The sequence below is a fragment of the Panthera uncia genome, assembly GCF_023721935.1.
Source record: "Panthera uncia isolate 11264 chromosome B3 unlocalized genomic scaffold, Puncia_PCG_1.0 HiC_scaffold_1, whole genome shotgun sequence".
Classification (NCBI taxonomy): domain Eukaryota; kingdom Metazoa; phylum Chordata; class Mammalia; order Carnivora; family Felidae; genus Panthera; species Panthera uncia.
Genome location: NW_026057582.1, coordinates 103,658,810 through 103,686,357, shown reverse-complemented (window position 1 = coordinate 103,686,357; position 27,548 = coordinate 103,658,810). Strand labels below are relative to the sequence as shown.

The 27,548-nt window shown below is 47.0% G+C and overlaps 1 protein-coding gene across 3 annotated transcripts in view; it reads left to right on the top strand.

Moving 5' to 3' along the window:
* The window catches only part of DAPK2 (death associated protein kinase 2), a 125,872-nt gene that overhangs the window by 55,119 nt on the left and 43,205 nt on the right, over positions 1-27,548 (top strand). For all 3 annotated transcript variants that reach the window (XM_049611758.1, XM_049611757.1, XM_049611759.1), the window contains 2 exons: positions 10,177-10,398; positions 18,457-18,595. In XM_049611758.1, coding sequence (XP_049467715.1) covers positions 10,177-10,398; positions 18,457-18,595 — 361 coding nt within the window. The remainder of the gene's footprint in view (positions 1-10,176; positions 10,399-18,456; positions 18,596-27,548) is intronic.

Here is a 27,548-nt window from a genome sequence, read left to right as displayed (position 1 = left end):
TAGATCCATGTGACATATTGGCCTGCATCAGAGAATCCTAAAAGGGCAAGCTAGGAGGGAGGTAGGGAGGTGAAAAAGACATCTGGTCCAACTCTTAATTTTTCAAACGAGAAAACTAAGGCCCCCACAGAGAAGGGGACTTGGAAGTTGGTGACAGAGTCAGGACTCCTACCCTCGTGCTCTGCCCACATTTATAGCCCTGAGTGTTTGGGAGATGTGATCTGGGATGTTGTCAAGTAATGGCAAGGAAGCAAACAAACTTGGGATAAAAAATGAACAGAAATTCTGAGAAGCAGAGCGCATCCACCCTAGACGGCTAAGAACTGAGTATATCAGTGAAGAAGTTGCAACAAGAATTCCCAGGACATTAAGATTCAGGGTACAGAAGAGCACCGACAAGAAATAATTGGTTATGATTTGTTCACACACCCACATTCACATACACAGACACACATAGTCAGTCCTCTGCAGAGCCCCCTATTTGGTGTGAATTTTAAGAAAGTGGAAAGACCTTTTTATCTCCAAGGAATTTCTCCACTTGCCCAATATGGCCATAGACTTGCCACCTTAAAGCCCCTCTTGGTCAAGGATGCTGTGAAAATGTGAATACGTTACTTTGGAATGAGGTCAGGTTAACCCTTTGGAATCCTTTGTCACTTTATGTGGGTTATGGAAAGGATCCCAGAGGGATATGGACCACAGGGAGGTGAAAGTTCACGGGAGACAGGCTGGGCACAGAACTCTGCACTGGGGGGAGGGGTCTGGCAAGTTGGGAGGGAGGGGTTAGAGAAGATAAACTGCTCACGTCATCATTTCCTGAGGATGGCCCTGTACCCCCATAGTAATAGCAGAACCTCGGCCATCTTGGATTTTTCTGTCTTCCTTTGCAGTCCCTTTTCTGCTCTGTGCCACGAGCTCGTGTTTTAGGTCTCATCTGTTATGGTCCAGCCTCCTGGGCTTTGCTAGGCTGTGAAGGCCAATTGGCTGACATTTCTAAGATTGATCTAGCTGACCTGTTCCGGTGAAGTTCTTTCACTAATCAAATGTATATCTGATTGTCAGGAGCCAGGGGGTGAGAAGGGGCCCCACCCCAACTGAACATCTTTGTCGGCTGACCACTTGCTCTCCCCTACCCTCCACCCCCACAGAGAAGAGAGGAAGGGGCAAGTGTAGCTTCCTGATATATTTCCTCAGGAAGTGGCCACTTGAGGGGGAGGAAGTGAGGTAGAGAGGTGATGACTTGGGGCATCCACAGAATAAAGCATTCGTATATCGCTCTCTGCTTTTCCAGCTTTGGTGAGCTGTTTCCCTTTGCCTGCCTGAATCCAGCTTTTTCTGCCAGGTTTGGTCAAATTCTACCTGCTCTATAAGGCTTCCACCGACCCCTGTCAGCTGGTACTCCTTCTCTGTTCTGACTTGCTGCAGCATTACTGTTTGCTCCCTCACTTGACCCTGAGGCAGGTGTCTTTTACACACCCATGTCATATTTCTTTTTCCATTAGTGTGTGTCTCATTTCCCCAGCTGACTATAAGCCTTTCAAGTTGTGGGATGTGCCATGCTTATAGCCCTTCGGACACTGATCAATAAATGGGGGGTGGAGGAATGAATTAGTGAATGGATGGATAGGTGAACGGACAGTTCGGTGGATGCAGGAAGGTGGGTGGGGAGATAGGGAGGTGAGTGGGCGGCAGGCTCCAAGCCCAACGCTATATTATGTATAACCTACATCATGTCAGTGTCTAGAACCTAGACTCTAGACTAAGAGAATAGCCAGAGAACACTGAGCTGTATTTTCAGTGAAAACCTTTCTCTATGTAGCCAGGTGCAGCTTAAATTAGGCCAGACTTCTTTCAGGTGTTGAACTTATGGGCTCATGTTCATTTGACAACAGCTATCAAAATGTGCTTATACCTCAAAATAGATTCCAAAAAGTAATCATACCTCAGCCTGACTTGGCTGTGCTCAACGATTCCTTCCTTTCTGTGCTTTAGGAGTTTTTTTCTGACAAAAAAAAAAAAAAAAAAAAGGTCAGAGGAAGGAAGTTTGTCTGCAGGGGCAGGCTATCAAATGAGCTAACCTGTGAATGCAGCTGTCATAGGCCAGCATGAGCATACACCTCTGACTCTGTGGACAGAGGCCATTTGTAGGTCATGGTTCAGCTCCTGGAGACTTGTGGTTCCTGATTCTATGTATTCCTTACTGCTGACCCTGAACTTGGTTTGGTTGGAGTGACTTCTTGAAAGACTAGATAATAATTTTGAGAAATATCAGTGTTTTCTATCCACCCCCCCCCCCTTTTTCCATGTACAGTTTGGAACTGTTTGGAGATCATCAAAGAGCATGTGGCCACATTGTACAGTGTGCTTCCCAAATTGTGCTTTGTGGAGCTCTCGGGGTTCCACAGAGCTCGTTAAGCCACAGGGGGTAGGCTCTGAGTTGGTGGGTTCTGAGTGCCTCTCCCCCAAAAGAAGCACTGCTTTTTATCTTTTTTACATATGGCACATATTCTGTGCAAGATTTATTGGAGATGGGGTTCCACTCCTCCAACAAATTTAGAAACGTATGTCAGGAGGCTGTCAAGGCATTCATAACATGGTCAGAGAGGAGAAACGGATTCATTGGACAGACTGCTTGGCTCACTAGCTGGGAGAAAAGGCCACTTAAATTTTTTGTTAATGTTTTTATTTATTTTTGAGAGACAGAGAGAGACGGAGCACCAGCAGGGGAGGGGCAGAGAGAGAGGGAGACACAGAACCCGAAGCTGTCAGCTCTGAGCTATCAGCACAGAGCCCGAGGCAGGGCTCAAACCTACGGACCTTGAGATTATGACCTGAGCCAAAGACAGCCATTTAACCGACTGAGCCACCCAGGCGCCCCAAGAAAAGACCATTTAGATGGCTCCAGGAATTCTTGTGTTTGTAGGTCTTGTGTTGATGTTTCTACCTGCTCCAGAGTCTCCACTTGCCTCCAGCTGGCTTGGATGTTCCTCCTGTGGGTCTCACACTCCTTGCTTGCCCACCTAGTTCCCAATGTGCTGCCCACCTGGCTTTTGGTAAAATTTTGCTCATTACCCTTATCTCTCTGTCCTGGAATTCTGACCTGATACCTGCGATTTCTGGTGACTTTATACTTCTTCACCTTATTTTGGCTTCCTGGAAAATTGGTTCCTTGCCCTGCCCTTGAGTAACTGTGTCCCAAGTATCATCTGCCTTCCTGGATCCTGGCATCCCCTGGGACCCCACTTTTCATCTGCCATGGCCCTCCCCAGCACTATCTTCTTCTTCTTTTTTTAAATGTTTATTTATTTATTTATTTATTTTGAGAGAGAGAGAGAGAGAGAGAGAGAGAGATAGTGAGCAGGGAGGAGCAGAGAAAGGGGGAGAGAGAGAATCCCAAACAGGCTCTGCACTGTCAGAGCAGAGCCCGATGCGGGGCTCGAAATCACGAACCTCGAGATCATGACCTGAGCCAAAACCAAGAGTTGGATGTTTAATGACTGAGCCACCCAGGTGCCCTGCAGCACTATTTATTTTTAAGCTGGGATCTGAGGAGGCAATTCATTGGGGCTGAATCAGGCTCAAGAATGTGCTGGGATTGGAAAATGGGGACCAGGATCTGGATGTGGCAATCTAGTGGATGGAAAGAAAAAATAATTAACATCCGTGGAAAAGTTCTAGTTCACACAGTGCTTTCACATTTCATTCTCATCACAGTCCTGTGAGATTGGGATATTCTTATGTCTGTATTACACACAAGGAATGTGATTTGCTGAAGGTAGAACTGGAAACAGAACCTGGGTCTTTTGACCCTTAATCTTGGACTAGGGTATAGGAGATAAGAAACAGGTTGATTGCTAAGGCAATGAGGAGAAGGCTCTTGTTCATGGGAATTGGGAGTGGCCTGACTAGGGGCTGGATGTTTTGGTAATGGATGGGAGATAAGAGGCAGAGTCAACCACAAAGGCCCCACAGTCAAGGCTGGCTAGGCAGAGGAGTGAGGAGGGGGCTTTGTGACACCATCCCCAGACAGGCTGTTGCCATGAGATCGGGGTGTGAGTCCTCTGGGATCAGGCTGATCTGGTTCTTGCAGACTACAGATTTGAACGGCTCCTGCCTGTGCCTTTGAGACATGTTAGCTGACGAGCCCATTCCCCATCCTGCTGGGCTGCACTTGGGGTGGCCTTGATTGGAAGCATCTAAGCATTATCCCTGCCCTGTAGCCCTGAAACTTGCAGGGTAATTCCAGAAGAATCATGGCTTATTGTTCTGCAGTGTGGGAAGAGGAACTGTAATGACCACTTGGGGGAAGTAGGAGGAAGAACCTGGTCTCCGCAACCCTATGACTCGGAACACTGCACATTTGCCACCACTCCCCTCAGTGGCATCTCATCCCTGGGTTTGCATTCTCTGCAGCTCTGCCTCATCTCTACCTTGATAAACTGGTGACTTCGGGGCAGGTTACTGAATTCATGGACACTTTAAAGTTGACTGAGAAAGGGGTGCTTGGGTAGCTCAGTTGTTTAAGTGTCTGGCTCTTGGTTTTGGCTCAGGTCATGATCTCATGGTTCATGAGTTCAAGCCCCATGTCAGGCTCTGCGCTGGCAGCATGGAGCCTGCTTGGGATTCTCTCTCTTTCTCTCCCTCTCTCTCTGCCCCTCCCCTACTCATGCGCACATGCACTCTCTCTCTCTCTCTCAAAATAAATAAATATTTTAAAAATTAAAAAAAAAAAGTTGTCTGAGAAAGGAAGTGAGTTAAGTCCACTCTATTCCTAGACCTTACAAAACACCTTTAGCAGCCCACCCCTCGTGATTGCCAGAGCAAGTCAGACTGGCTGTAGCTTACCATGGCAGGTAGGGGTGGATGGGCTGTGGATGTGGTCTCCTTGATGCAAGCCATCATGGGTGCATTGTCTTTTGAAAATTAAAACCAACAATAAAATAAAATAAAAATAAGTCTGCTTTCTATTTTCATGTGCTCGTGCAATTCTGAATAATATCAGTGATAAAATATTCCTCTCTTCTGGGGTGGGCCCCTCTCCTCACTGCTTGGTACACTAATGAAGCTAGAGTCAGTAGGCAGGATTTCACGTCCTAGACCTGCTATCAGGGCTGGCTACCGGGCCCAACTACCAGGTCACTTAACCTCCCTAAGCCTCCGCCTTCTTTTCTGTGAAATGGAACTAAGAATGATACCTGCAAATATTAAAAGAATGAATGTAAGATTAGTTTATGAAGAGAAAAGCTGGGTATAAATGTTGTAGTATCTACATTGCTATACAAAAGCTAAACGGTGTGAGATCTGGGTCTTGCTCGGGTTATTCTTCTTTGGCAGTGAAGAATTTGGGGGTGATTGAGCCAGGTTCTTCCGTGAAGTTGAAGAGCTAGTGTTGGAGACGTAACATCGTTTTTGGCACTGAGAAACTCTTCTGGGTTTACGCCTTTTCATCTGATCCCTGGGTAGACATTAGGACACCCTTGTGGGGCATCACTCTGGGTCCTGCTGTGTTCTGAAATGAGGCCCATCTGTCTCACTCGTGATGCAGCCTGCTTCATCCTCAGGGGGTGCTGAGTGAGTGAGTAGCTGAGCCCTCTGCCTGGGAAGAGGGGTGTGTTCCTGACTTAATTGCAGAAGAGTGTGCTGGCAGAATCACAGAAGGTAGTGTGTGTCTGGAGGATTGACTGTCCCTTACTAAACCAGGCCACGTGACTTTCACACGCCAGCCTTCGGCACTGAACCCCCCTCCCCCGCCCGGCCCATGCCTCCTGCCTTTCTACAGGGCTGGATAGTAAAGCCCTTTCTCAGGCATTATTTGTGATTTCCCCTGTGACGTGACCAGTCTAGGTTTTCTCACCCCCACTTGACAAAGGAGGAAACTGAGGCCCAAGGAGTTGAACAGGCTGCCCAGGGTCAGGGCAGGGCTTTGACTGGAACCCACATGGAGAATGAAGGGAAGGCCTTTACTTCTGTTCAGTTTGCTGTGGGCTTTTTAGAGCTTTCTGACAGAAGCCTTCTGAGGTGAGACTTCAGGGGACAGGTGGAGAAACACAAACTGAGAAGGCAGTTCCTTGTCCCAACACATGAGGCTTTGATGGCAGGACCAGGAATTAGGCCTCCTGACTGCCAGCCCTTTGCTGCATTAGACCATGGGTTAGGTATTGACTCTTGCAGTATGAAGGGAGGGGAATTGGAATATGTGTGCTTTGTGCTTATGTATCCCATGTTTTAGCATTCCCATAACTTCTGACTTAGTGTTGATAATGATTTTCATTAGAGATTGGGTGGCTCCCCTCTCTTCCCTCTCTGGATAACACCCTGGGGGTCTCTGTCTTAACCTAGAGAGCTCCTCACTGCCTACCTCTTGCCCCCATAGCCAAGTTGGGCAACTTCTGCACTGTGGGGCCTGAACTCCTATCTTTGGAGCATCCTAATGGGCAGATGAAGGCCCATCACCATCACTGCTTTTACCTGCCCATTACCAGACGTAGTACAGAGTCACCTCAGCTCTGATTTTATTTTGTTTTTTTTGTTTTTTTTTTTTTACCTCAGCTCTGATTTTTGCATTTGCGACCAGGGTGTGTCTGAATGTAAACTTCCATTCCTGTTACCCCCAAAGCCTAGGGTAATCTTCTGTCTTGGTTTGGAGCTGACCCATCAAGCAAAAGACTCCTGGTGGGAGAGACGACACTCCTCTCCCCCCTTCCCTTCTCCCCCTTACTCCTTCCCTCGAATGTCAAATCAAAGAACCAAGGGAGAGGGTGATAAAAGGACAAGGAATAAAATGAGTAACAGCAGTATAGTATCTGTATCTGTCAAAGGGAGATAATCAGAGGACTGTTGTAAGGCGGTGTTCTCAGCCCCGGCTGCACATCAGTCACCTGGGAAGTTTTTAAAGATCTCAGTTCCCAGGATGCAGCCCAGATCCAGGAGACTGGGATATAAATTCCCTGGGTGATACCGGTTTACAGAGAGTTGCTCCAAGATTAAAAGAGTTGGTTAACTGCTTAGAACAAAGATATTCCTGTATCAGGTTATGCACTAGACTCATCAGAAGGACTTTCAAAATGGTACTGATTCCCTGGCCGCATATTGCACACCATTTAAATCAGTGACTTCTGGGGTGCCTCTTGCTTGGCCTTCATGTGAGCAATAAACTAGTAACAGTTATACTAGCTATCATTTTTTAAGCTGACTGTGGGCCAACATCGCAGGTATTTCCAGTCATCATGATTCCCTGGTAGGGAGTCATGATTCCCATTTTACAGATGAGGAAACTGATGCTCAGAGCAGAGAGCCACTCTCCCCAGGGGACAGCACAAGTTTCCTGAGTCCAGGCCTGTCTGCCCCGGAAGGCTGCTTTTGCTGCCCAAAGCCTGGCAGCCAAGAGGCTGGCCTTAGTGGAGCGTATTCTCCCCTCTTCTCCGTAGTGGCCCAGCAAGAGGGGAAAACCCATAGGTGGCCTTAGCTCTCCTTGGGCTCCCCAGGGCAGGTTGAGTGGAGGATCCCTCCCCCAGGAAGAGAGGGGGAGATGAGGGGTGTTGCTTGGTATTTGGCTCTCAAAATGCCTCCTTTTGGTGCGAGGAAGTTGCCTGCATATTAGGACTGACCCCCGGTCACCTCTCATTGCCACAGCTGCTCTCTCTCACAAGGAGAAAACTCAACCAGGAAAAGCAAACACTCATTTGCCTTTTTGAGAGTTTGAGGAATTTTTAAGTCATGTGATACAGAATAATGCCTCCATTTCCCTCTTAAGACAAAGGGAGGGGGCTATCTCAAGGTGACTGAAATATTTTGCTCTGCTTTATAAAAACCTTGCACCTCCATCTCTGTGCTCTGTAGGCTTAAACAAAATGCTTAAAATCCTTAAGCTTTGGTTTCCCCATCAGTCAGCTGGAAAGAGTAAGCCCTGTCTGCCCTCAAAACTGCTGATGCCAGGTCCCTAAGATGTCAGATAAAAGAAAAGCATGGCCATCTTGACACTGAGACTCACAGTTGCCTGGGACTGGAAGCTTTGTCAGATGTTTCCTGGCTCTCGCTAAGGGACCCAATGTCCCTGAGGCCCATAGTAGCTCCAAGCGACCAGTGTTAGAGATCCCCCTGAATGTGTTCACTCTGGCTTTGGGAGGCCTGGCTTCACTCCACTTGTGTCAACTCCTGTGTGTAGACAACTAGGAGCCAATATTTGGGGCATAAATAGCTGAAACTTTATTTAAAAAAAAATTTTTAACATTTATTCATTTTTGAGAGACACGGAGAAACAAAGCACAGCAGGGGTGGGGCAGAGAGAGAGAGGGAGACACAGAAGCCAAAGCAGGCTCCAGGCTCTGAGCTGTCAGCACAGAGCCTGACACAGGGCTCCAACTCACGAACCATGAGATCATGACCTGAGCCAAAGTCGGACACTTAACCAACCGAGCCACCCAGGCACCCCTGAAACTTTAGAGTTAGTAGACAATGGAATATAAATTTGGTTCCACAAAGCCATCCTTGTCCAGCCTAGCCCAGGCCCCAGGGCCCCTCCTTCCCCAGAGCTCCCTCTGTACCTGTTATCTGTGCCTTTGGTCCTTGCCCTGCACAGGACCTGGCACAGACCAGACACTCAGGCAGCACTAAAGTGAATGAAGGATGAGGGGATGGAGACATACAGGAATATGTATCTGGTGATGTCTCTAAGGTGGTTGCCATAGAATGCTATTTAAGTGTTGGCATATCTATTCCTTGCTTGCTCTACTTGACTTTTTTTTTTTGTCACTTAGGTTTATTTTGAAGACTGTCTCACTGAGGATTATTCTAGGAATGGAGTGGTTCAGATGTGATGCTATTTTTCTGAGGTTGAGGCAAATATCCCGAGAATTTCATCGTGTGTAACTCTTTTACCCCAGAGCCACAAAGAGAGTACATCTTAAGTGTGGAGTTTGGCATCGCTTATTAAGCCATTAAGCTGAACCTGCAAACTTTCTGAGTTCTGTCTTAGCAGTGGGTATTGTGAGCAAATGTGGGGGCACTTGTGAGAATGATAGAAGGGGAGTAGGAAGACGCCAGGAAGGGTGACCACTGGGCCGTCTCCAGGCCCTTAGAGCTGCCCACCCATCCTGACCACCTGAACTGAGATGGTGAACAGAAGGCTGCTTCCCTCCCCTGTGGAGTGGGCTGTCCTTGGAACGCTCAGAGAAGCTGGCTCAGGGCCACCTGCCACTCACATGGACACCATTCCATGGCTACTGTATTGGTCTCCAGAATGAAGTATTTCTAGGCCCAAACCTGAGGGGCACTTAGCATATTCTTGACTTCTATAACTACTTAGTGGCTTTGTGGACAGTGAGCTGGGCACCTGAGCTGGCCATTAGCTCTGTGATGACCTCACGCTTGTCACTGACCTCTCCTGTGCCTCAGTTTTCTAACACTTTGCAATTCTCTGGTCCCATCAGCCCTCTCGCTGTGACCAACTCCCCCTTATGGTTATTAGCAGTGTTAGGCTGCCTCCACCCACCCCCGCCTCCTCCAGTATCCCACCAACCCAGCCAGCATATCCTCTGGCCTTGTCTTTACATTAAGTGTATCACTCTCGTATTTTCTCTGTCTCCTTACTGAGGACTTGCTTTGCTCAGGTCATTGAAATTTTATTTGTTGGGAGGAGGTTGGGGGCAAAGGTACAAACATGAGAATATAGAGATATCACAATTATAAATGGATGAATTTATACTTGTGTCCAGGTAAGACAGACTCAAATTGAATAACTGTTACCGTTAATATTTTGGCCATACCAATATTTATGTTTTTCCTTGCTAATCTTTACATTATGTAGTATAAGCCTCTGGACATTGTGATTTTATCTAGCGGATACTGGACTCGGGTTCTCATAGAGACTTAAGAACAATGAAGCTGTGTCATCCTGATCAAATAGGAAACCGTTCAGGGCCTCGGTGTTCACATCTGTACACGGGGAATGACAATACTGGCATTCATTCCTAGTAAAGGCAAAGTACTCATATGAACAGCAGGAAGCCCAGTACCTGGCCCTCTCCGCCACTCGTTACCTGGCAGGGGAGGATGCAGGCTGGTGATATAATTTGTCCTACTCTGGCGGAATGAATTAGTGTGGCCTGGGGCTGACAAGTGGTCACTTCCTTGATGGACACAGTTACACCCTGATTGTGCTGGTCTGTGTCCCCACAGCGGCCAGTTTGCCATTGTGAAGAAGTGCCGAGAGAAGAGCACGGGGCTGGAGTACGCAGCCAAATTCATCAAAAAGCGGCAGAGCAGGGCCAGCCGGCGGGGCGTGTCCCGGGAGGAGATTGAGCGGGAGGTGAGCATCCTGCGGCAGGTGCTGCACCCCAACGTCATCACGCTGCATGACGTCTTTGAGAACCGAACCGACGTGGTGCTCATCCTCGAGCTGTGAGTGGGAGTTTGGGACCCATGGGGGGCAGCAGAGGCAGGTAGGGTGGTGGGTGCTTCAGCCACAGGTCCCAGAGGGCAGCGGCAACCAGACCTCATGAGCTTGGCCCAAAGAAGGTGAAGTCAATGGTGGGTGGTTTTCATTGGTTGCTGCCCCCTTCATCCTCCTTCTGAGCTTGGGCCAAAGGTGGGTGGGTTTGCCGAGCATCAGGGACAGAAGGCAAGGGTCTGGGTCTGGCTTTCATGGGACCCTGGGGATAAAAGGGAGGCAATGGCTGGCCCCTGGGATGTTTCCTGGTGGAGCATGTGGGAGGATGGTGGGGGGTGGGGGGCGGTGTAAGAAGGTAGTATGAGGGGAGGAGAGGCTGTCCAGGAGGGGTCTTCTCTATGAGGAGGAGCGGAACAAATATCCTTCAGGCTCTGCAAAGCCCTTCTCCAGCCCTTTCTTGGGGAAAATTCCCACATTTGTGCTGTTTGATGCCTTCATTATCATAATAATAGCTATTATTTAGAGAGCCCTAGTATAAGGCAACCATTTGTCGATGCTTCTTGTTTGCCATCCTGTTCAGTCCTCACAAAGACTATTGAGGGAAGTGTCCTCCTAACACAGAGGAGTTACTTGGCATTCACTGTACTGAGCACTTCTGTTATCTTATTTAATCTTCATAAAAATCTTATCACACAGAAGCTCTTATTATCTCCATTTTACAGACAAGAACACTGAGAGGCCAGGTCTCTTATAAGACCCTAGAGCCAGGAAGAGGAGGGGCTTGAGTCCACACTGCTTGTGCAGACAGCTATGAGCATGAGGTGAGATGGCATTATGCTGGCCTAACTGGGCAAGACGTCATAGTCTGATGATGCCAAGACTCCAGGAATTGGCCACCTTGTGTCCCTCCTGGAGGTGTCTCCATGGAATGGGGAGATAGAGTTCTGGCAGACAACAGAGTTTGAGTTGGACTGTACAAGTCACAATGGCTGTGTGCAATCAAGCAGCACGACCTGGTGTTGGGAGTGTTCTGAGCCTCATGGGCATGTATGCATCTGCTGGTTGCAGAGGAGTGGTAGCATTTGTTTCAGAAATCCCTGACTTTGTGACCTTGGGCAAGACACCTCACTCCTCTGAGCTTCAGCTCCCATCTGTAAATGTGGCAGCCATCCTTAACCTGCCCACAAGTTGGGTGGACCACCTGACATTTGAAGTCATTCTAATTTGAGAACTAAGCCCTGACGTTACCAGGATATAGATTTATGTAGCAGATGGGCATTTGCATACTCTTGCATTGATGCTTAAATTATCCATCTCACTGTTTAAATGCATAGACTCGCCCGTGCTATTCCTTTCACTCCAGCGTCCTCCGGTCTCTCCCATAGACCTCTCAGCCACTTGGACTAGTTGGCGTATGCCGCTGCCTGACTCAGCAAGCCTGGGGGCGTCAGGTGCGGTCAGCCATGTGGACAGCCCAAGGTGTGGCATGCCGTAGGGCTAAGGGTCAACAGTTGGCACAGTGTTCCCAGCAGAGAGCGACAAGCTTACCCCCGCTGGGGAGGCTAGGCCACTGCTTTAAAAAAACTTTCCAGCAACTGAAAAGAAATCGCATTTACAATCCTACCATCCAAACATAGCTATTCATGTTTTTCTGTGGTTCCTCTCGGCCTTTATCTATTTGTATACAATCATTGTACTTGCACAATTTCTTGCTCTACTTTTCCCCTTCAGCATAATTTCACAAATAGTTTTTTTTTCTTTTAACTGACTGTATCATGTTTCATTGAATTACATACTCCTATATCCCTATCGTTGGACATTTCGTTTTGATTTTCCAGCTTTTAACCATTACACATTTCACTGCCAGAAAACAACTTCCTTCCCATAACTTCCCACTTTTCTTTTGAATTAATCCTTTCAGATCAATCCCCAGGAAGGGGATGACTAGGCTGACATTTGGAGGGCTCTTGATATCCTCACTTTCATGGGACGATATTAGTTAACCTGTAGGACCTACAATATAGGAGCGGTTTCCAGTTTGCCCACAGCCTTGTCAGCCCTGGGCCATTTGTTCCAAAACAGGATTCATTATTCATTTGCCTTTATGGTTATCAAATGATTTGTTGTTGTCATTTTTATTCTTATAAGATTAAAGTGTTTTATTCTTTAGTTGCTAGAGAAATTGCCTGCTTCTCCTGGTTTGCAGAACCCTAGGAGTTGGGGTCTGGGATGCTCTTGAGATGTCCCTGTTTCTCCCAGCAGGGCTCATGGTCAGCAACAGTTATGTGCCCTCTTCCAGTGAGTTGTCACCATCCCTACCATCGAGCTGTCGCACTGGTACTCCCACTGTGACTTGCTTGAGCTGCTGTGCTTGCTCAGTTCTGTCTATTCATAGTTTCTCTATCACCTCTTTTACTTTGAAGCTGTCTCACTGCTCTTGGGGTGCCTACCTATGGAGTGCTGGGGATTGCTAAGGCTAGCAATGGTGCTGGAACAATGTGTGACAAGGGTGTCTCAGGGAGGACCTCCCAAGAGAGAAGGGGTTTTCATGGGCTTTTGTGTTGGGATTTGGTGACCCCTGTTGGGCTGATCAGCAGCCTTTGACTGCCTGGTCCTCACGGTGCCCTAACAGGTTAGTGGGTTTGCCCAGTGTTTAAACATGACTATCGGTGCCCGCCTTGTTCAGTTGAAATTGCAGGTTTTGTGGATGGGTTTACCCCAATCCCATTGTCCCTCTCAGCAACTGTTGTCTGGGGCAGGGCTTGCTTTTGCTTTCTGCTAAAGTGACTAGTACTCAGAAGACATACCCAGCCCTGAGTTAAGTCCCTTTAAACTGTCATCACTCCATCCATGACCTCCTTAGCAATAGCTGTCTCTGGTCAGGGCTGTTGAAAGCAGGGATGGGAAGGATTTGGTTTTGCCATGTAAGTTGACTTTTGTATGGCATAAAGAATATTTTCAAAATCTCGGTAGATTAATTCATGTCATATGTGGAGCTTGCTCTGAAAATGTAAGTCAGCCCTGGGGGGGCGGGGGAGTTGGCAGGCCTCTTATCCAGGCCCCTGACCTCTCTGGAGCCTCCTGGGCTCCCTGCTAATGGAAAGCGATACCCGTGTGGTTGCATACCAGAGAATGGGTTGGCAGATCACCCCACGGGGTCAGCAGTGCTTTCCAGTGCCCTAACTTGAGTGCACCGTCTTGGGCCCAAGTGGTTCTGGCAGGATCCTTTCCAAATCACTATCTACACAGATCATTTCAGTACACATCCAAGAAAGCATCTGAAAAGGTTTTCTAGCAAGCAGACCAACCTGTGGGGAGGAAAGAGGCAAAGGTCAGCTTAGCAGGAAGGGGACTGATCCTGGGAATGCTGAGAGGAGAGGAGAAGAGACCCAGACTATTGGGTTTTGCTTTTCATCTTTAAGCTGAAGAGGTTTGGGATGTGAGAGGAGAGAAATTTGGGAGGAGATGGGGAATGGCTCTGGGGAAGAGAAACCCTTGGGAAAAACTATGTTAGAGGGAAAATGAACAAAACCTTGAGGAGAGCTGCCTGAGCACTGATGTGAGTGTCCGCAGCCTGAGTGTCCAGACTTGGACGTTTATCCCTGTGGGCTCATCAGCCTCCACCATTCCAAGACTCTGAGGAATATTCTAAGGGCCACCGTGGCTGGGATCCAAAGGAGACCATGTCTCACCCAGTCTCCTGCTCAGATCACACCTTCAAACAAAATGGCTGATTACTGTCCCCTAAAGTCCTCACCCAGCCTGGGCCTTCACATCAGTGGTGTTAGGTGACAGGACACATCCACGTTATCATGAGATTCTTTTACACTTACGCAGCATTCTATTTAAGGTAGGAAGGGTAGGGTGTGCCCGAGGCCACAGCCTCATAGGACCCAGCAGGGGCTAGAAGTATAGAAAACAAGGGCCAGGCTGGGTCCTGTGTTTCAGAGGGGCCCTGTGGATTTGAGCAGGTCTGGACAGGTCTCTTGCAGATGCTGAGCATTCACTTTTATATGCTATAGAATATGCTATATCATGTTGATATTTTTAATGTTTTTTTTCCCCCCTTTGTTCTTTTATCCACCCACCTTCTATTGAATGTCTTTGTTTCACAAGGTGCTGGGGAAGCAAAGATAACCTAGCTGGGGAGAGAGGCAGACAGGTAACAATAGCCCAGTGTGATAAGGGCTCAAATGCAGCTCAACAGGGATGTCAGAGGCCTACCCAGTACTTGGGGTGGCCTTGAGCTTTCCTTTTTGCACCCATTCAAACTTTATAATGTGGAGACAATGTGGCGAGAGGAACACACAGTGGACTGGGGCTGAGAAGATCTGGCTGTGACTCCTGGTTCTGTGGCTTACTGTGCGACCTTGGGCAAGTCACTTGCTCTCTTGGGGACCTCAGTTTCCTCATTTGAAAAGTCAGGCCAGAAGTTCTGTCTACCTTCAGGGTGCATATGAGTCTCAAGTGAGAGAATGCTTGGGAAGGCGCATTGCTCCGGTGGCCAGCTCCAAGTAAACTCGGAACCAAGCACCCTTCTGCCACTGTTATGCCTCATGACAGTATGGTGCGTGGTATTTACTTCTGGGACTTTATCGAGGGTCTCATAGCACTTGTCCAACTCTACAGCGAGATCCCCCCTCCCAGGGGGCAGTGAGGCTGGGTTTTTTCCTCATTCCTGTTTTGGAAGAAGAAAAGCTCAGCCCTGGGACTCTCACGTGCCGCACCCCAAGGGGAAGGTTGGGTCTGTGTTAGGAAGGATTGGGACCACTGTCCTGGCCCTTTGACCTGGGTCTGCAGAGCAGACTCAGAGTTTCTGCTTCAGCCGGTGAGAGGGGTTCAGGTTCCAGCACCTGCCAGGTAGGGGTGGGGCAGAGGATGGCCTCACCCATGAAACACATGGAAAAGTAGTGCACAAGCCTCACTGCCAACACCAAGACAGATGCTTTAGGCCACACCCAGCTGAGTAGAGGGGCACTGCAGCTCGAGCAGATAGTATGCACCCCTGCACCTTCTCACCTCATTCCCTCTTCACCCCTTTACCACCACCCTGCCCCACTTTCTCTAAATATTTACTCAGCATCTGTCACGTGGTAGACACCAGCCCTGAGGATGAGGATCTGATTCATGGCTCCTGCCCTTGAGAAGCTCACACCCCAGCAGGAACAGAGGCTTCTGGCATTTGTCTGTCTACTAACGGGAGATATTTTCAACCCCATTTGACAGATGAGAGAAGACTGAGGTGGAGAGTGACTTGGTAGTCAGTGGCAGAACCAGCACGCCAGCAGGTCTGCAGCTCATCTCCGAAGCCGGCCAGCGCACAGGGACTTCTTGCCACATACATGCCCTGCGCTTGCCCCCATCTCTGTGCCTTTGCAGAGAGATGCCTGCCTGTTACACCTGTCTCATCCCCTTGCTCCCTGAGTCCAGACCCCACCCAAGCCTCCCTGCATTCCCAGCACCTTCTCCCACCACTTAAGCCCGCACTAACCATATGTGAGAAGCAGATAATAACATCATGGCAGAAGTCCCTGCTGATGGGACACAGTCAGGTGCTGGTCACTGTGCTGAGTGCCTTCCTTAATGCACCAACTTGTTTGCTCTTCAGAACAAGGTGAGCAGGTAGACGTTCCCATTACCCCCAGCTCCTGAGAGACCTTGCTGAGAGAGTTAGGGCGGCTTATCTCCCGTCACATGTTAGTCTGAGAAGACAGTGTTGGACTGTGGCTGGGGCCTGGACTCGGCCTTGACCGCACGCTGCCTTACTGGGAGACCTTGTGTAGCTCCTTTGCTTCCTGTGGGCCTTGGCTTTCTCATCTGTTATGAAAGAAATTCCAGGTGATCATGGTCTATGTGGGAGCGCGGCTGAGGGAGATCATGGAGTCTTCCCCCCAGAAGTTTCCTGTTCACTTATAGTGGATTTCAAACATATGCAAAAGGAGAGAGAATAATGTTGGAAAAACTAGGTCATTTGTCCCATTGATTGTCTCACAGTCTGGATTTGGCTTATTCCTGCCTCATGCCATTAGTTAACTTCTTCCTCTATGTCTTGTATTTCCTGTAAACTAATAGTTAGATCTAAATGAGATACCCTTTATATTGACACTGTTCGATAGAAATATAATATGAACCGTATATTCAATTTTAGATTTTCTAGTAGCAGCATTAAATAAGAAGTGAGAAGAAATAGGTGAATTAATTTTAATATTTTTATTCAATCCAATATGTACAAAATATTATCATTTTGACATGTAATCGATATAAAAATCATTAATGAGATATTTTACATTCTTTTTTCCGTATTCCATCTTCAAAACCCAATGTGTATCTTACACTTACAGCACATTTAGTTCATTCTCAGTGCAGTGGTTAGCATGAAATACAATCCTACCAAAACAACAAAGCTGTGTTTACGGGAAAATATTTCACACCATTTCAGTTTTTGAATTAAAATGACTTCAAATGAAATAAAATTTAAAGTTCAGTTCCTGGTTGCACTAGCCGTATTTCAAATGCTCAGTAGCCACGTGTGACTAGTGGCTGCTATATTGGACGGTGTTCATAGAGGGCATTTCCATCACTGTAGAAAGTTCTGTTGGGTAGCACTGAACAAGAGGCTTAAGCAGATGTAGGTGTCATAAGTGTTGCTGTGTACTTACTGTTGTACCTCATTGTGTCCAGTTGTTCTGTTTTTCAGGATGCTGAGATTGATTAGCTTGTCCATGGGTGCTTCTGGGCATTTTTAAAGAAAGGAGAAAAGGAAATTTTGGTGCCGTTTAGGGTGAACTAGGTGGCAGGGAGTGAGTGATTCCCCAAAGTGGGACAGAGGCCATTCTAGCCATAGAAGCATCATCTGAGGACACTTAGTATGATATAGTGGTTGAAAGTCATTCTTCCTGGGTTTGAATCCTGACTGCCACTTACTAGCTCTATGACCTTAGGCAAGTCACTTAACCTCACGGAGCCTCTGTTCCTTCAACTGTGAAATAGGAAAATACTAGTACTTAGCTCACAAGGTATTATGATGGTTAAATGAGATAATGTGCATAAAGCACACATTATGCACAGAGTAAGTAGTCAATGAATATTAATTACTAGTATTATGTTATTGTAAAAAATATGGGTTCCAAAGCTTTGGGGCTAGAGAATCTGATTTGGTAGGATCTGTGGTAGGGCCTGGGATCTGCATTTTGAACAAGTCTCCAGGTGATCCCCCTGGCCCAGATCCCTCCCTGAGATTTTTCCCTGGGATGACCTTTGGCTCTGACCCAGCCCCCGAGAAGCACATCCTGGCTGAATACCCCAGCGTCTGTCAGAGGACAGACAAGCCCGGTAGAGTTGCCAGATTTAGCAAATAAAAATCCCGTATTGTATCTGGCAACCCTAAATCTCTAAAAACTGTAAATTAGCATTTATAGGACAGGTTGTTCTGCTCCGTGGGTCTCCATTCCTGCCATATCTACCATAAGGTGCAAGAGTGTGGAGTGTGAGGACAAAAGTAGCACTTTTGGGTTTCTAGATAGGTCTTTACGTTTCAGTTAGGGACCATGTCTAGATTTTCGACTCTGAAGAGGCCATCTTTTATAAAATCCAAGAAGGAGCTTTAGGAGCCATCTTACTCCATCTGCTCATTCTGCAGATGGGGAAACTGAGGTCTGACTGGAGAGGGGGAGAGGAGTTGTCCAAGGTCAGTGGCAGGGCTGGACTGGAACCTAGGTGTCCAGCTGCTGGCCCAGTATATGTTCTTCTCTGTCATCCCGCAGTACTTGTTTCTGTCCTCTGCTACCTCAGTCGTGGTGGGGGAGAGGTAACACCTAGGGTAACCATAGGCCCTTCTGGTAACACCCTAAGAGTGGCTCATACCCTTGTGATCCAAAGGGAAGAACACAGCGAATAGAAGAAACAGCAGTCCCTGGTGCTGGCTGGACAAAGCCCCAGAGACGGGTGAGGGGATCCTGCCATACGTCCAGATGGTGGGGGTCAGGTTCAGGAGCTGCACCCTTTGACCTGGCTCCCTGACACACAGGTCTGACTGGGCCTGGGCCCCACCCCACACCGGTGTCTTGCAGAGTGTCGGGAGGAGAGCTCTTCGACTTCCTGGCCCAGAAGGAGTCGCTGAGTGAAGAGGAGGCTACCAGCTTCATCAAGCAGATCCTGGACGGTGTGAACTACCTTCATGCCAAGAAAATTGCTCACTTTGATCTCAAGGTCAGTGAGGGGGTGAGGGAGGAGAATCATTTTAGGAAGAAGGAGCCCAGTCCCTTCTGATGTCACTGCCGGGAAGGGCTCAGTGCCCGTTTGGCCCTCGTCCCTTCTCTTGCTGTGGAAAACTCTGAGCTCCTAGGAAAGAAATGATGCCAAAGAAGTGTCCCTTTCCTCACTTTCATTTCACCTATCAGGCTTTCTGCACATAGAGACTGACTGCAAGAAGCTTCTTATTCAGACCACAGGTACCTTATCTCTCTCAGGGAGCAGGTGGGGTGCAGTTTTTAAATACTAGACCAACAACAGGAAACTTGAAACCAAACACATTTCACAAGACTGGACTCTTCAATAACTGAGAACTAACTCATGAGCAGGCAGAAGTAGAAGCGTTCAGGCAAGGACTACTGAGGTTGGCTGGCCCTACAGGCCCTGCGCAGCACAGCCTTCAGCGGCCCTGGGCCAGAGGTCATCAGTCTTGGAGCTCAGGGGCCTCTGGCTGCCCTCCCTGTTCCCATCCCCTACTGTGACCACAAAACTGCTTCCAGGGGCTGCTCATCATTTGTGGTAACTGGTATTCAGGGTCAAGAAAGTTCACTGTGACCACATAGGACCTCATAAAGCAAGAGTGTGGTCAAGTAGAAGGAGCAGTTCCCATAGTAACTGAACTCAGTCTAGTAGACTGATGAGCCTTTACAGACACCCAAAGCTTAAAGATCCTCTAACCTGTGATCAGAGGGACCTATTTCCCAGGGTGAAAACCCACTCATGTTTCTGTCCAGAAATTCCTGTTGTGTTTCAAGCATTGTGCCAGGCACCTAGGTATTGCTACAGATACAAAAATCAACTGGGCCCTGTCTGGGCTTAGTTCCTCTTTTCTAGGAAACTTAGTACGGGAGACAGAAAAGAAAGATCAACAATAGAAGGAAGTATAGGGGAGCTGCAATAGAAGGAAGTATAGGGGAGCTAGGGAGCTGAAAGGAGAGGGCATCTAAGTCAGACTGCATTATCTGAGAGGGCTTCCTGGAAGAGGTGTTATTTGAGTTGAATTTTGAAGGACTGGCAGGGGTTATCAAAGGAGAAGAGTCTTCTAAGGAAGAGAGAACGACAGTGTACATGGTCCTGAAATAGCACAATGCATTCAGGGAAATACAGGCAAAGGGTGAATGTTCCAAATGGCTGGAGAATAAGCCAGAAAGAGAGCAGAAGGCAGACACAGGGTTTGAGAGCTAAGCCAAAGAGATCGAACTTTACCCTGAGGGATATAGGGGCCAGGTGATCAGGGAGGTGAGGCCAGCAGATGTGTGTTTTGGAAAAATCCCTCCGGCTGGAAGGATGGATAGAATGGGGAACACCTGGAGGCAGGGGTAGGTGCCATCTGGGAAGCTAGTGCAGTAATCGGGTGAGATGTGGGAAGTGCAAAACTAATGTAAGGAGGGGACAGATTGAAGACCAATTACAGAGGTTGGTCTGAGGATTGATCAGGTGCCTAATTAGCTGTGGGGGATGAGGAAGACGGCAGAGTTCAGGATGACACCCAAGTTCTGACTTGGGAGGACTGGCCCAGAGAGGGCATGGCATACCTACGGTCTCACAGTGACTGCCTCAGGCAATGGGTTCAGTTCTTGCCATGGACCCCCACCCCAGCTCTTACCCTGCCCTGTGGGGTGACCTGCCGTGATTCCCCTCGGTGGGGTCCTTACTTCTCTGCTGATTGCCGCAGTATTTTGAATTCCTCCAACAGAAGACACCTTGCAGTGTTTTACACAAGAATCAGGGGTAAAACTTGGAGTCACCAAGGAGGGTGTGGGCTAAGGGGGACTTTGGAGCTCAGAGTGGTAATACACTAAGCAGGCAACAGTCTACCCGGACTGTATTTGTGTCTCTTTCCTGGCAGTACTGTGGACAATTAACTTGCTGTTTTCTGTGTCTTTACTGGCTCCAGGAGACCGACCTCAAAATGGGCTCCTTTGTCTTTTCTCTATGGGGTCTGGTAGAGGTAGGAGGTGTTGTAATCCCACAGGCTCCGTGACTAAAGCGGGTCCACGTTGTTTAGTTTGCTTGTGTGGCTGCTCGCTGTGGTGTGGGGAGTGCTGGCTTGGAGGTGGCCAGGTCGGGGTTTCATCTTCATCCTACTGTGTACCAGGATACAACCGAACCTCAGTCTTTTGGCTTCAATGCAAATAATAATCCCTACTTGGTGCGGTTGTTAAGGGTTAGAGAAGCAGCATTACCTGCTGTGTACCAGACAGTGCTCTGTAATAATACCTGCTATTGTTATTTCCCCTCCCAGAATAGAGGAAAAGGAAACACAACTCTTGTTACAGTATGTTGGGCCCGCCAGCCTAGAAAAACAAAACTGCTAGTGCAATTCTCGATTAGCCAGCAGAGCTGAGATTCGTTGCTACTGGGGCAGGTCTGGCTCCTGGGCTCAGGGTGGATGCTTTCCTCGGCCTGGAGATGGTCACTGGGATTCCCCCGGTTGCGTGTAGGGTGATTCTGTTAACCCCCGTCTCGGCCTCCTGTTCTTAGAATTGTGCACACTGTGAGCCTTCTGACCCTCCCTCCCCATCTGTGAGTCCCTTGGCCCAGGCTCAGCTGAGCAACTTCAGGAAGTGATGAGTAGCTGGATTACCTCATGATTGGGTAGACACTTCCTGGAGCCAGAATGTGGGTAGGCATGCCCCCGGTTGGAACTTTCCACCAGCTGGAGGGGGTCATGTAGAAAGCCCAGCTGGTAGCTTAGAGGGGACTTCTTGATTCCATGTTGTTTCCAACCACATAAAATTCATTTTACACGAATACAGTTTTCTCCCTGATTTTCACTCCCTGTGGGGTGCCTCTGCTTTTCTCAACTCTTATATTCTGTTACTCCTCACCAAGTGAGTCAGGCTAGCCTTGCTGCCCCATGGACACAGCCACTGTGTTGTCTCCATGCCCCTACCCATGACCTGTTCTCCATGCTCATCTTCCAGGAGCAGGTAATGGAGGACAGTGAGCTCTCACCTGTCTTTGGAATATGAACTTCTCCTGGATCCTCCCATGATAAGCTCCTCCTATGTTCAGTCACTGTGCTAGAGAGGTGAAGCCCTGTCCCTGCTTAACACATGCTCCCAGCCTTGTGGCAGAGAGCAGATAAATGGACAGATTAATGTATGATAAGCAGTCTTGGTAAAAACAAATCATGGCATGCTGTTGCCCAGAAATCTATGTTGGGTCCTTGTCATCTGTAGGATAAATAAACCTGTTCAGCATGGCATTCGGACCTTTCTTATCCTGCCTTAGTCCTGATTCTGGTCTCATCCACCTTTCCCCACTCCAAAACACTAGCCCCAGGCAACAAGATGACAGATACATGTTCTGGCCTCTCTCCTTCTATGTTCATGCTGTTCCCATCCAGGAAGCTGTTGCTCTTCCTTTCTCTGTCCGTGGACTTCCTTCCTGTTCATCCTTCTAGGCCCAGCAGAAACATCATTTCCTCTAGGAAGCCTTTCCCTTCCCTACTACGTCCCAAAGCATAACTAAGAATGAACTTGCCTTTATGCTTCCATTGCCCTTTGTACAGTCTGAGAATGTCTATTGCTGTTGGTCACTCTTCTGCTTGTATCTAGCACTGTGCTTGGCACATGACACATTACTCAGTGTTGAATGAATGAGTAAATGAATGAATGAAATGACTTAGTAAGACCAGATGCATGCATGGATGGCAAAGACCCTTTGATGTCACCTGGGAAATGCAAAAGAGTTTGTGGGCAGAAGTCAGTGCAATGATGTGAACATTTATTGGGGGGCTATAGTATGCCCAGGAGTAGAGTGGCAAACATCAATGTGATATGGTACCTGCCTTCCACGGGCAGGAGATGGCCATGGTGAGACTTGGTGGGGAGGCCACCTGAAATGAAAGCTAACCATGACTCTTGCCAACAAATGCCCACTACCAAGGGGTAAGCGTTCCACCTCAGCAGAGGGAATACCAGGCCAGTGTGTGCTGTAAATTCACCATAGAAAGGCTGATTGAGGTGGGTAGGTAGGAGTGGTAAAGGTAGATGATGTTGCCTGTATTTACATGGTTGGAAGGGACATTGGGGCTGCCTGCCCTTCAGTCACAGGGAGCACCCAGTGTGCCTTCAGACATGCCTTTTGTGGGACAGATTAGCAGGAAATGGGGGTCAGTACCACCTAGGAACCTTACCCTGGCGTGTGATCCCTACACAAACAAAGGCCTTGTCGAGGGCAGTTTTGTGTTTGTATTTGGGAATTTCCCTTCTGAGTTTTGGTATTTCTCCCCTACATCCTAATCCAACTTGAGGATTCAAAAATGGAAGGTCGGCCTCAGGTCTGACTAGTATTTTAAGCAAAAAGAACAAGTCATGAGGATTGAAAAAAATTATATGCAAACCAGGAATCCTCATGGGGCTTTTTGGCTTATATAACTACTAGAAAGGAAGAGTGAATTTCTGAACAAGTACTCCAAAATTCCAAATTCCTCTATGCCCTGATCATCTTTTGAGCTGTTTTTATGTTCATGATGTGAGGGGGTTTGCTTGTCAAGCTTTCATAGGAATGATATCAATAGTACTTTAAATGTATATGGCACTTTCTATAATACAGCATGCTTACACGTTTGTTCTCTCATGTGATCCTCATGGCCACCCATTGAGGTCTAGGTATTGTCACTTTTCTACACACAAGGCAATTGACATTCAGAGAGGCTAAGTAACTTGTCCAAGATCACACAGGTTTTTTTTTTTTTTATGTTTATTTATTTATTTTGAGAGAGAGAGAGTGAGCATGAGCAGGGAGGGGCAGTGAGACAGAGGGAGAGAGAGAGAGAGAGAATCCCTAGCAGGGTCTGCATCCTCAGTGCAGAGCCGGATGCAGAGCTCGGTCTCACAATTGTGAGATCATGACCTGAGCTGAAATCAGGAGATGGGTGCTCAACTGAGTCACCCGGGCACTCCAAGATCACATAGGTATTAAGTGAGATAGCTGGAGCTTGAACTTAGCCAGTGAGGAAACACTAAGCCAAACTGGGTATTACCAGCTTTTTCAGTCACCAAATTGTGACAGTGTAGACTTCTTACTTCCTTGGTCCATGCCTCTCATATTTAATTAATCCAAGGGTCTGAACCGTGTCATACATTTATCCTTTACATGGTTAATTTCTCATCTGGTTACATTGTTTTTTCTTTCTAATATCCTCGTAATTTTTAAAAAGTGCATATTTTATTAACTGCTATAAAATGTGCATGCATTTGAAAGTAGAACTTATAAGAAGGAGATTGTTTCCATAGTAAAATCTGGTGGCATGAAGTGAAGGTAAGACATGGCAGAGATTTAATTTAGGATAGGGTGAGATTGTGACAGTGAAGGCCAGACCAAAGAGTCTGTATAGGCAGTCACAGCCATGGAAGGCTTTTCCCCTCAAATGTTTTTATTACGAAAACATTTCAAAACATTTAAAGAAATTGCAAGAATACAGGGGACACCATTACACCTTCCCCCTAGATTCAACACGTGGCCACATTTGCTTTACCTCTTTCTCTCTTTAAAAAAGAATAAAAAGGGGCGCCTGAGTGGCTCAGTCGATTGAGCGTCCGACTTTGGCTCAGGTCATGATCTTGCAGTTCATGGGTTCGAGCCCCATGTCGGGCTCTGTGCTGACAGCTCAGAGCCTGGAGCCTGCTTTGGATTCTGTGTCTCCCTCTCTCTCTGCCCCTCCCCCACCCCTGCTCGGTCTCTCTCTCTCTCAAAATTAAATAACATTTAGAAAATTATAAAAAAAAAGAAAGAAAAAACTTTTTACTTATATGAAAGTATTTTATATCTGTATATCTACACACAGACATGTACACATGTGTACATATTGTATATATACATACATGTGATCTTTAGAATTAAAATCATTTTAAGTACAAATTAAAATAAAAACATGTATGTGATTTAAAAATTTTGTGGCATAATTTGAGAGAAGATTATAGCCATCCTGACACTTCATGCTCGGCACTTCTGTAGGCTTCTCCTGAGACTGAGGTTGGTCTCCTACAGTACATCATACTTAAGAAAATGAGCAAGCATTGGCGGAAGACCTTTAATGGGTGGATAAACAAGATTCTATTTCTGATATTGAAAGAAAATTCTGGCAGGGCAGAGAGAGTATGCCAGTTGGAGGCGGTGATAAGAATATGGGAAAGAGATGAGCCAAAGGTACCCCTTAGCATCTTTTAACATTTTTATTTAAATCCAAGTTAGTTAACATATAATGTAATAATGATTTCAGGAATAGAATTTAGTGACTCATCACTTATATATAACACCCAGTGCTCATCACAAGTGTCGTCCTTAATGTCCCTTGTCCAGTTAGCCTATCGCCCCACCCAGCACCCCTCCAGCAACCCTCAGTTTGTTCTCTGTACTGAAGAGCATTTTTCAAGTGAAGGATGATCTTTTATGCTATTATAAAAAGTAATAACTCATAGAAAATGTAGAAACTTACACGGAAGTTACCCACAGACTTTCCACTCCAAAGCAACTATTATTATCACTTGGTGTGTTTTCTTCAGCTTTTTATGAACAGGTGTGTGTGTGTGGGTGGGTGGGTGGGTGGGTGGGTTAGGGTACTTGTAACTATATTGCTTTTACAGTTTTCTTTTGTGCTTTTTTTTTTTAACTTTACATATTAACCCCAGCAGCCCACATGGCTGCTTGTATTTTACTTTGCTGTAGAAACTTTTATACAAGTATTTTCTGATTTCCTTACCCCCTCAGGGTATTCTGAGAGGTGGACCCTGCTTCCTGTTTCTCAGATGCAAAGTTTAGCTTGTGCCCTCTTCATCTCCGCCCCATGCATAAGACTGTGAGCCCGAAGCCCTAGAAATACATGCTGTTTGCTTTATCAGCTACTGCAAGGCCACCCTAGGGCAACCTGAGGAGAAGTGACCCTCAGAATGCTGAACTTCTAAATAGTGGAGGGAAGGAACAAAATGTGCCCAAATGTAAGCTATAGACAGCCATTATTAAAAGAATTGAAATATAGATGCTTTGAAATGGGAAGCATTAAACCAACCAGGTGACTCTTACAAGATACAGCAGGAGGCCACATGGTGAAGTAGAAAGAGGAGAGGATTGGGGGTTGAGCCTGCATTTGAGTCTCAACCTATGCTGTGTGACATTGGGAGTTCACCTCTCTGACATTTCCTGGCCTTGAAAGTGGAGATAATATTGCCTCTTCTTCCTGTCCCGTGGGGGTGGAGCAAAGGACCAGGGAGGTATCAGTATTAATGAGAGGGCTTGCAAATTCTAACACTTCCTGCAAATATTGGTTGTCAGTTTTAACTGGTCTTATTAGGCCACATTTCTCCCTATTCCTCTCCCTATTCCTCTCCCTATTCCTCCCTATTCCTCCAGAGGGATTCAGAAGGGAAGATGGGCATGGAAACATCCAAAGGGGGAATGAATAAGGTAGCACTTTCCAGCCAGCCGGCCGGGAAGATTTCAAGGGTGGCAGGACACTGTGTAAGACTGATAGGAAACCAGAAATGCAAATTGCCTTTGCATTCACTGTTAGGTGCTTAAAGGCCTCCTGGGGCTTCTAGCTGCCCATGCCCTCCACTGGGGGCCCCTCCCTAGGCCTGGCCTCCAGTGAGGTATCATGTGTTCAAACAGTTACTTCTAGGTTCCATTCACAGCTCCACTGTCAGTCCTCTCACCGCCTCTGATCTCAGTAGGAGTGAAAGAATCTGATTCTGGAAGCAATGAAAATAGTAGAAAGAAAGGAACCTTAGCACTAAGAAGACCTGGGCTTGAATTTTTTTTAAGTTTATTTATTTATTTTGAGAGAAAGAGAGAGAACATGGGAGGGGCAAAGAGAGAGGGAGAGAGAGAGAATCCCAAGCAGGCTTGCACTGTCAGCACAGAGCCTGATGCAGGGCTAGAACTCATGGACCACGAGATCATGACCTGAGCCCAAACCAAGGGTCTGATGCTTAATTGACTGAGCCACCCAGGTGCCCCAACCTGGGCTTAAATTATAAGCCCGGCTCCACAACTTAGTTGTTTGGCCTCAAAAAAGTTACTTAACTTCTCTGTTCCTTAGTTCCTCATCTAGAAAACACAGACAGTACCCTCCTGTGTGAGGTTCTTTGCAGTGGTATTCTGGGAACAGCCAGATCTCCAGAAAACAAGTGTATGTGCATACACACACACAAATTTATCCTGAATTTTATGATACAAAGATTTACAACACAACTTATAAACAATAAAGTAAATAATACTTTTTATTGTAAATTCCAGAGAGCAAGTTGTTTCTCATAGCACATTTTCTTCGGTTTTTTGCCAAACCCTTGTATCCATAGCCAATCTATGGCTGCAGGTGACACCTGAGTGTAGTTCTGACCAGAATGTTGGTTGATATTTTTGTCTACGTTAACAAGTGAGATAAAAACCAAACAATGAAGACATGCGTTGGAACTTTACTCGTTTGTCAATGACACGAATGACTTCTTTGCTGAACTGGATAATAGTTTCTGAATATCAGAAAAAATGTATTTCCTCGGTTTCTGTGCTATTCACAAAGTGACGGCTACCGACACGGCACCCTTTTAAGTTTAATCTGCATTATTAAGTGATCTTCTCCAGCGCTTCTTAAGTCTAGGATCAAGAAGACCACAAACGAGGTCCTGATCGGAGCATCTGCCAGTTTCCATGGTATCAGTACACCCACCATGGCCAATTTCAAGGAAGCAGCGTGCAGTCACACACCATTAATTAGTATTTCCCCAACACAGAGATAGAGGGCAGAAATCACCTCAAGAGCATCGAGACTATTAAAACATAATTGACAAAATTAGGAACCAATGAGTTTTAAGGATTGTTTTTAAGATAGCCTATTTACCTGTAAGTTTATATAACTTAATTTTAATATTAAAATAATACAGTTACATAGCTCTCTTTAACAACC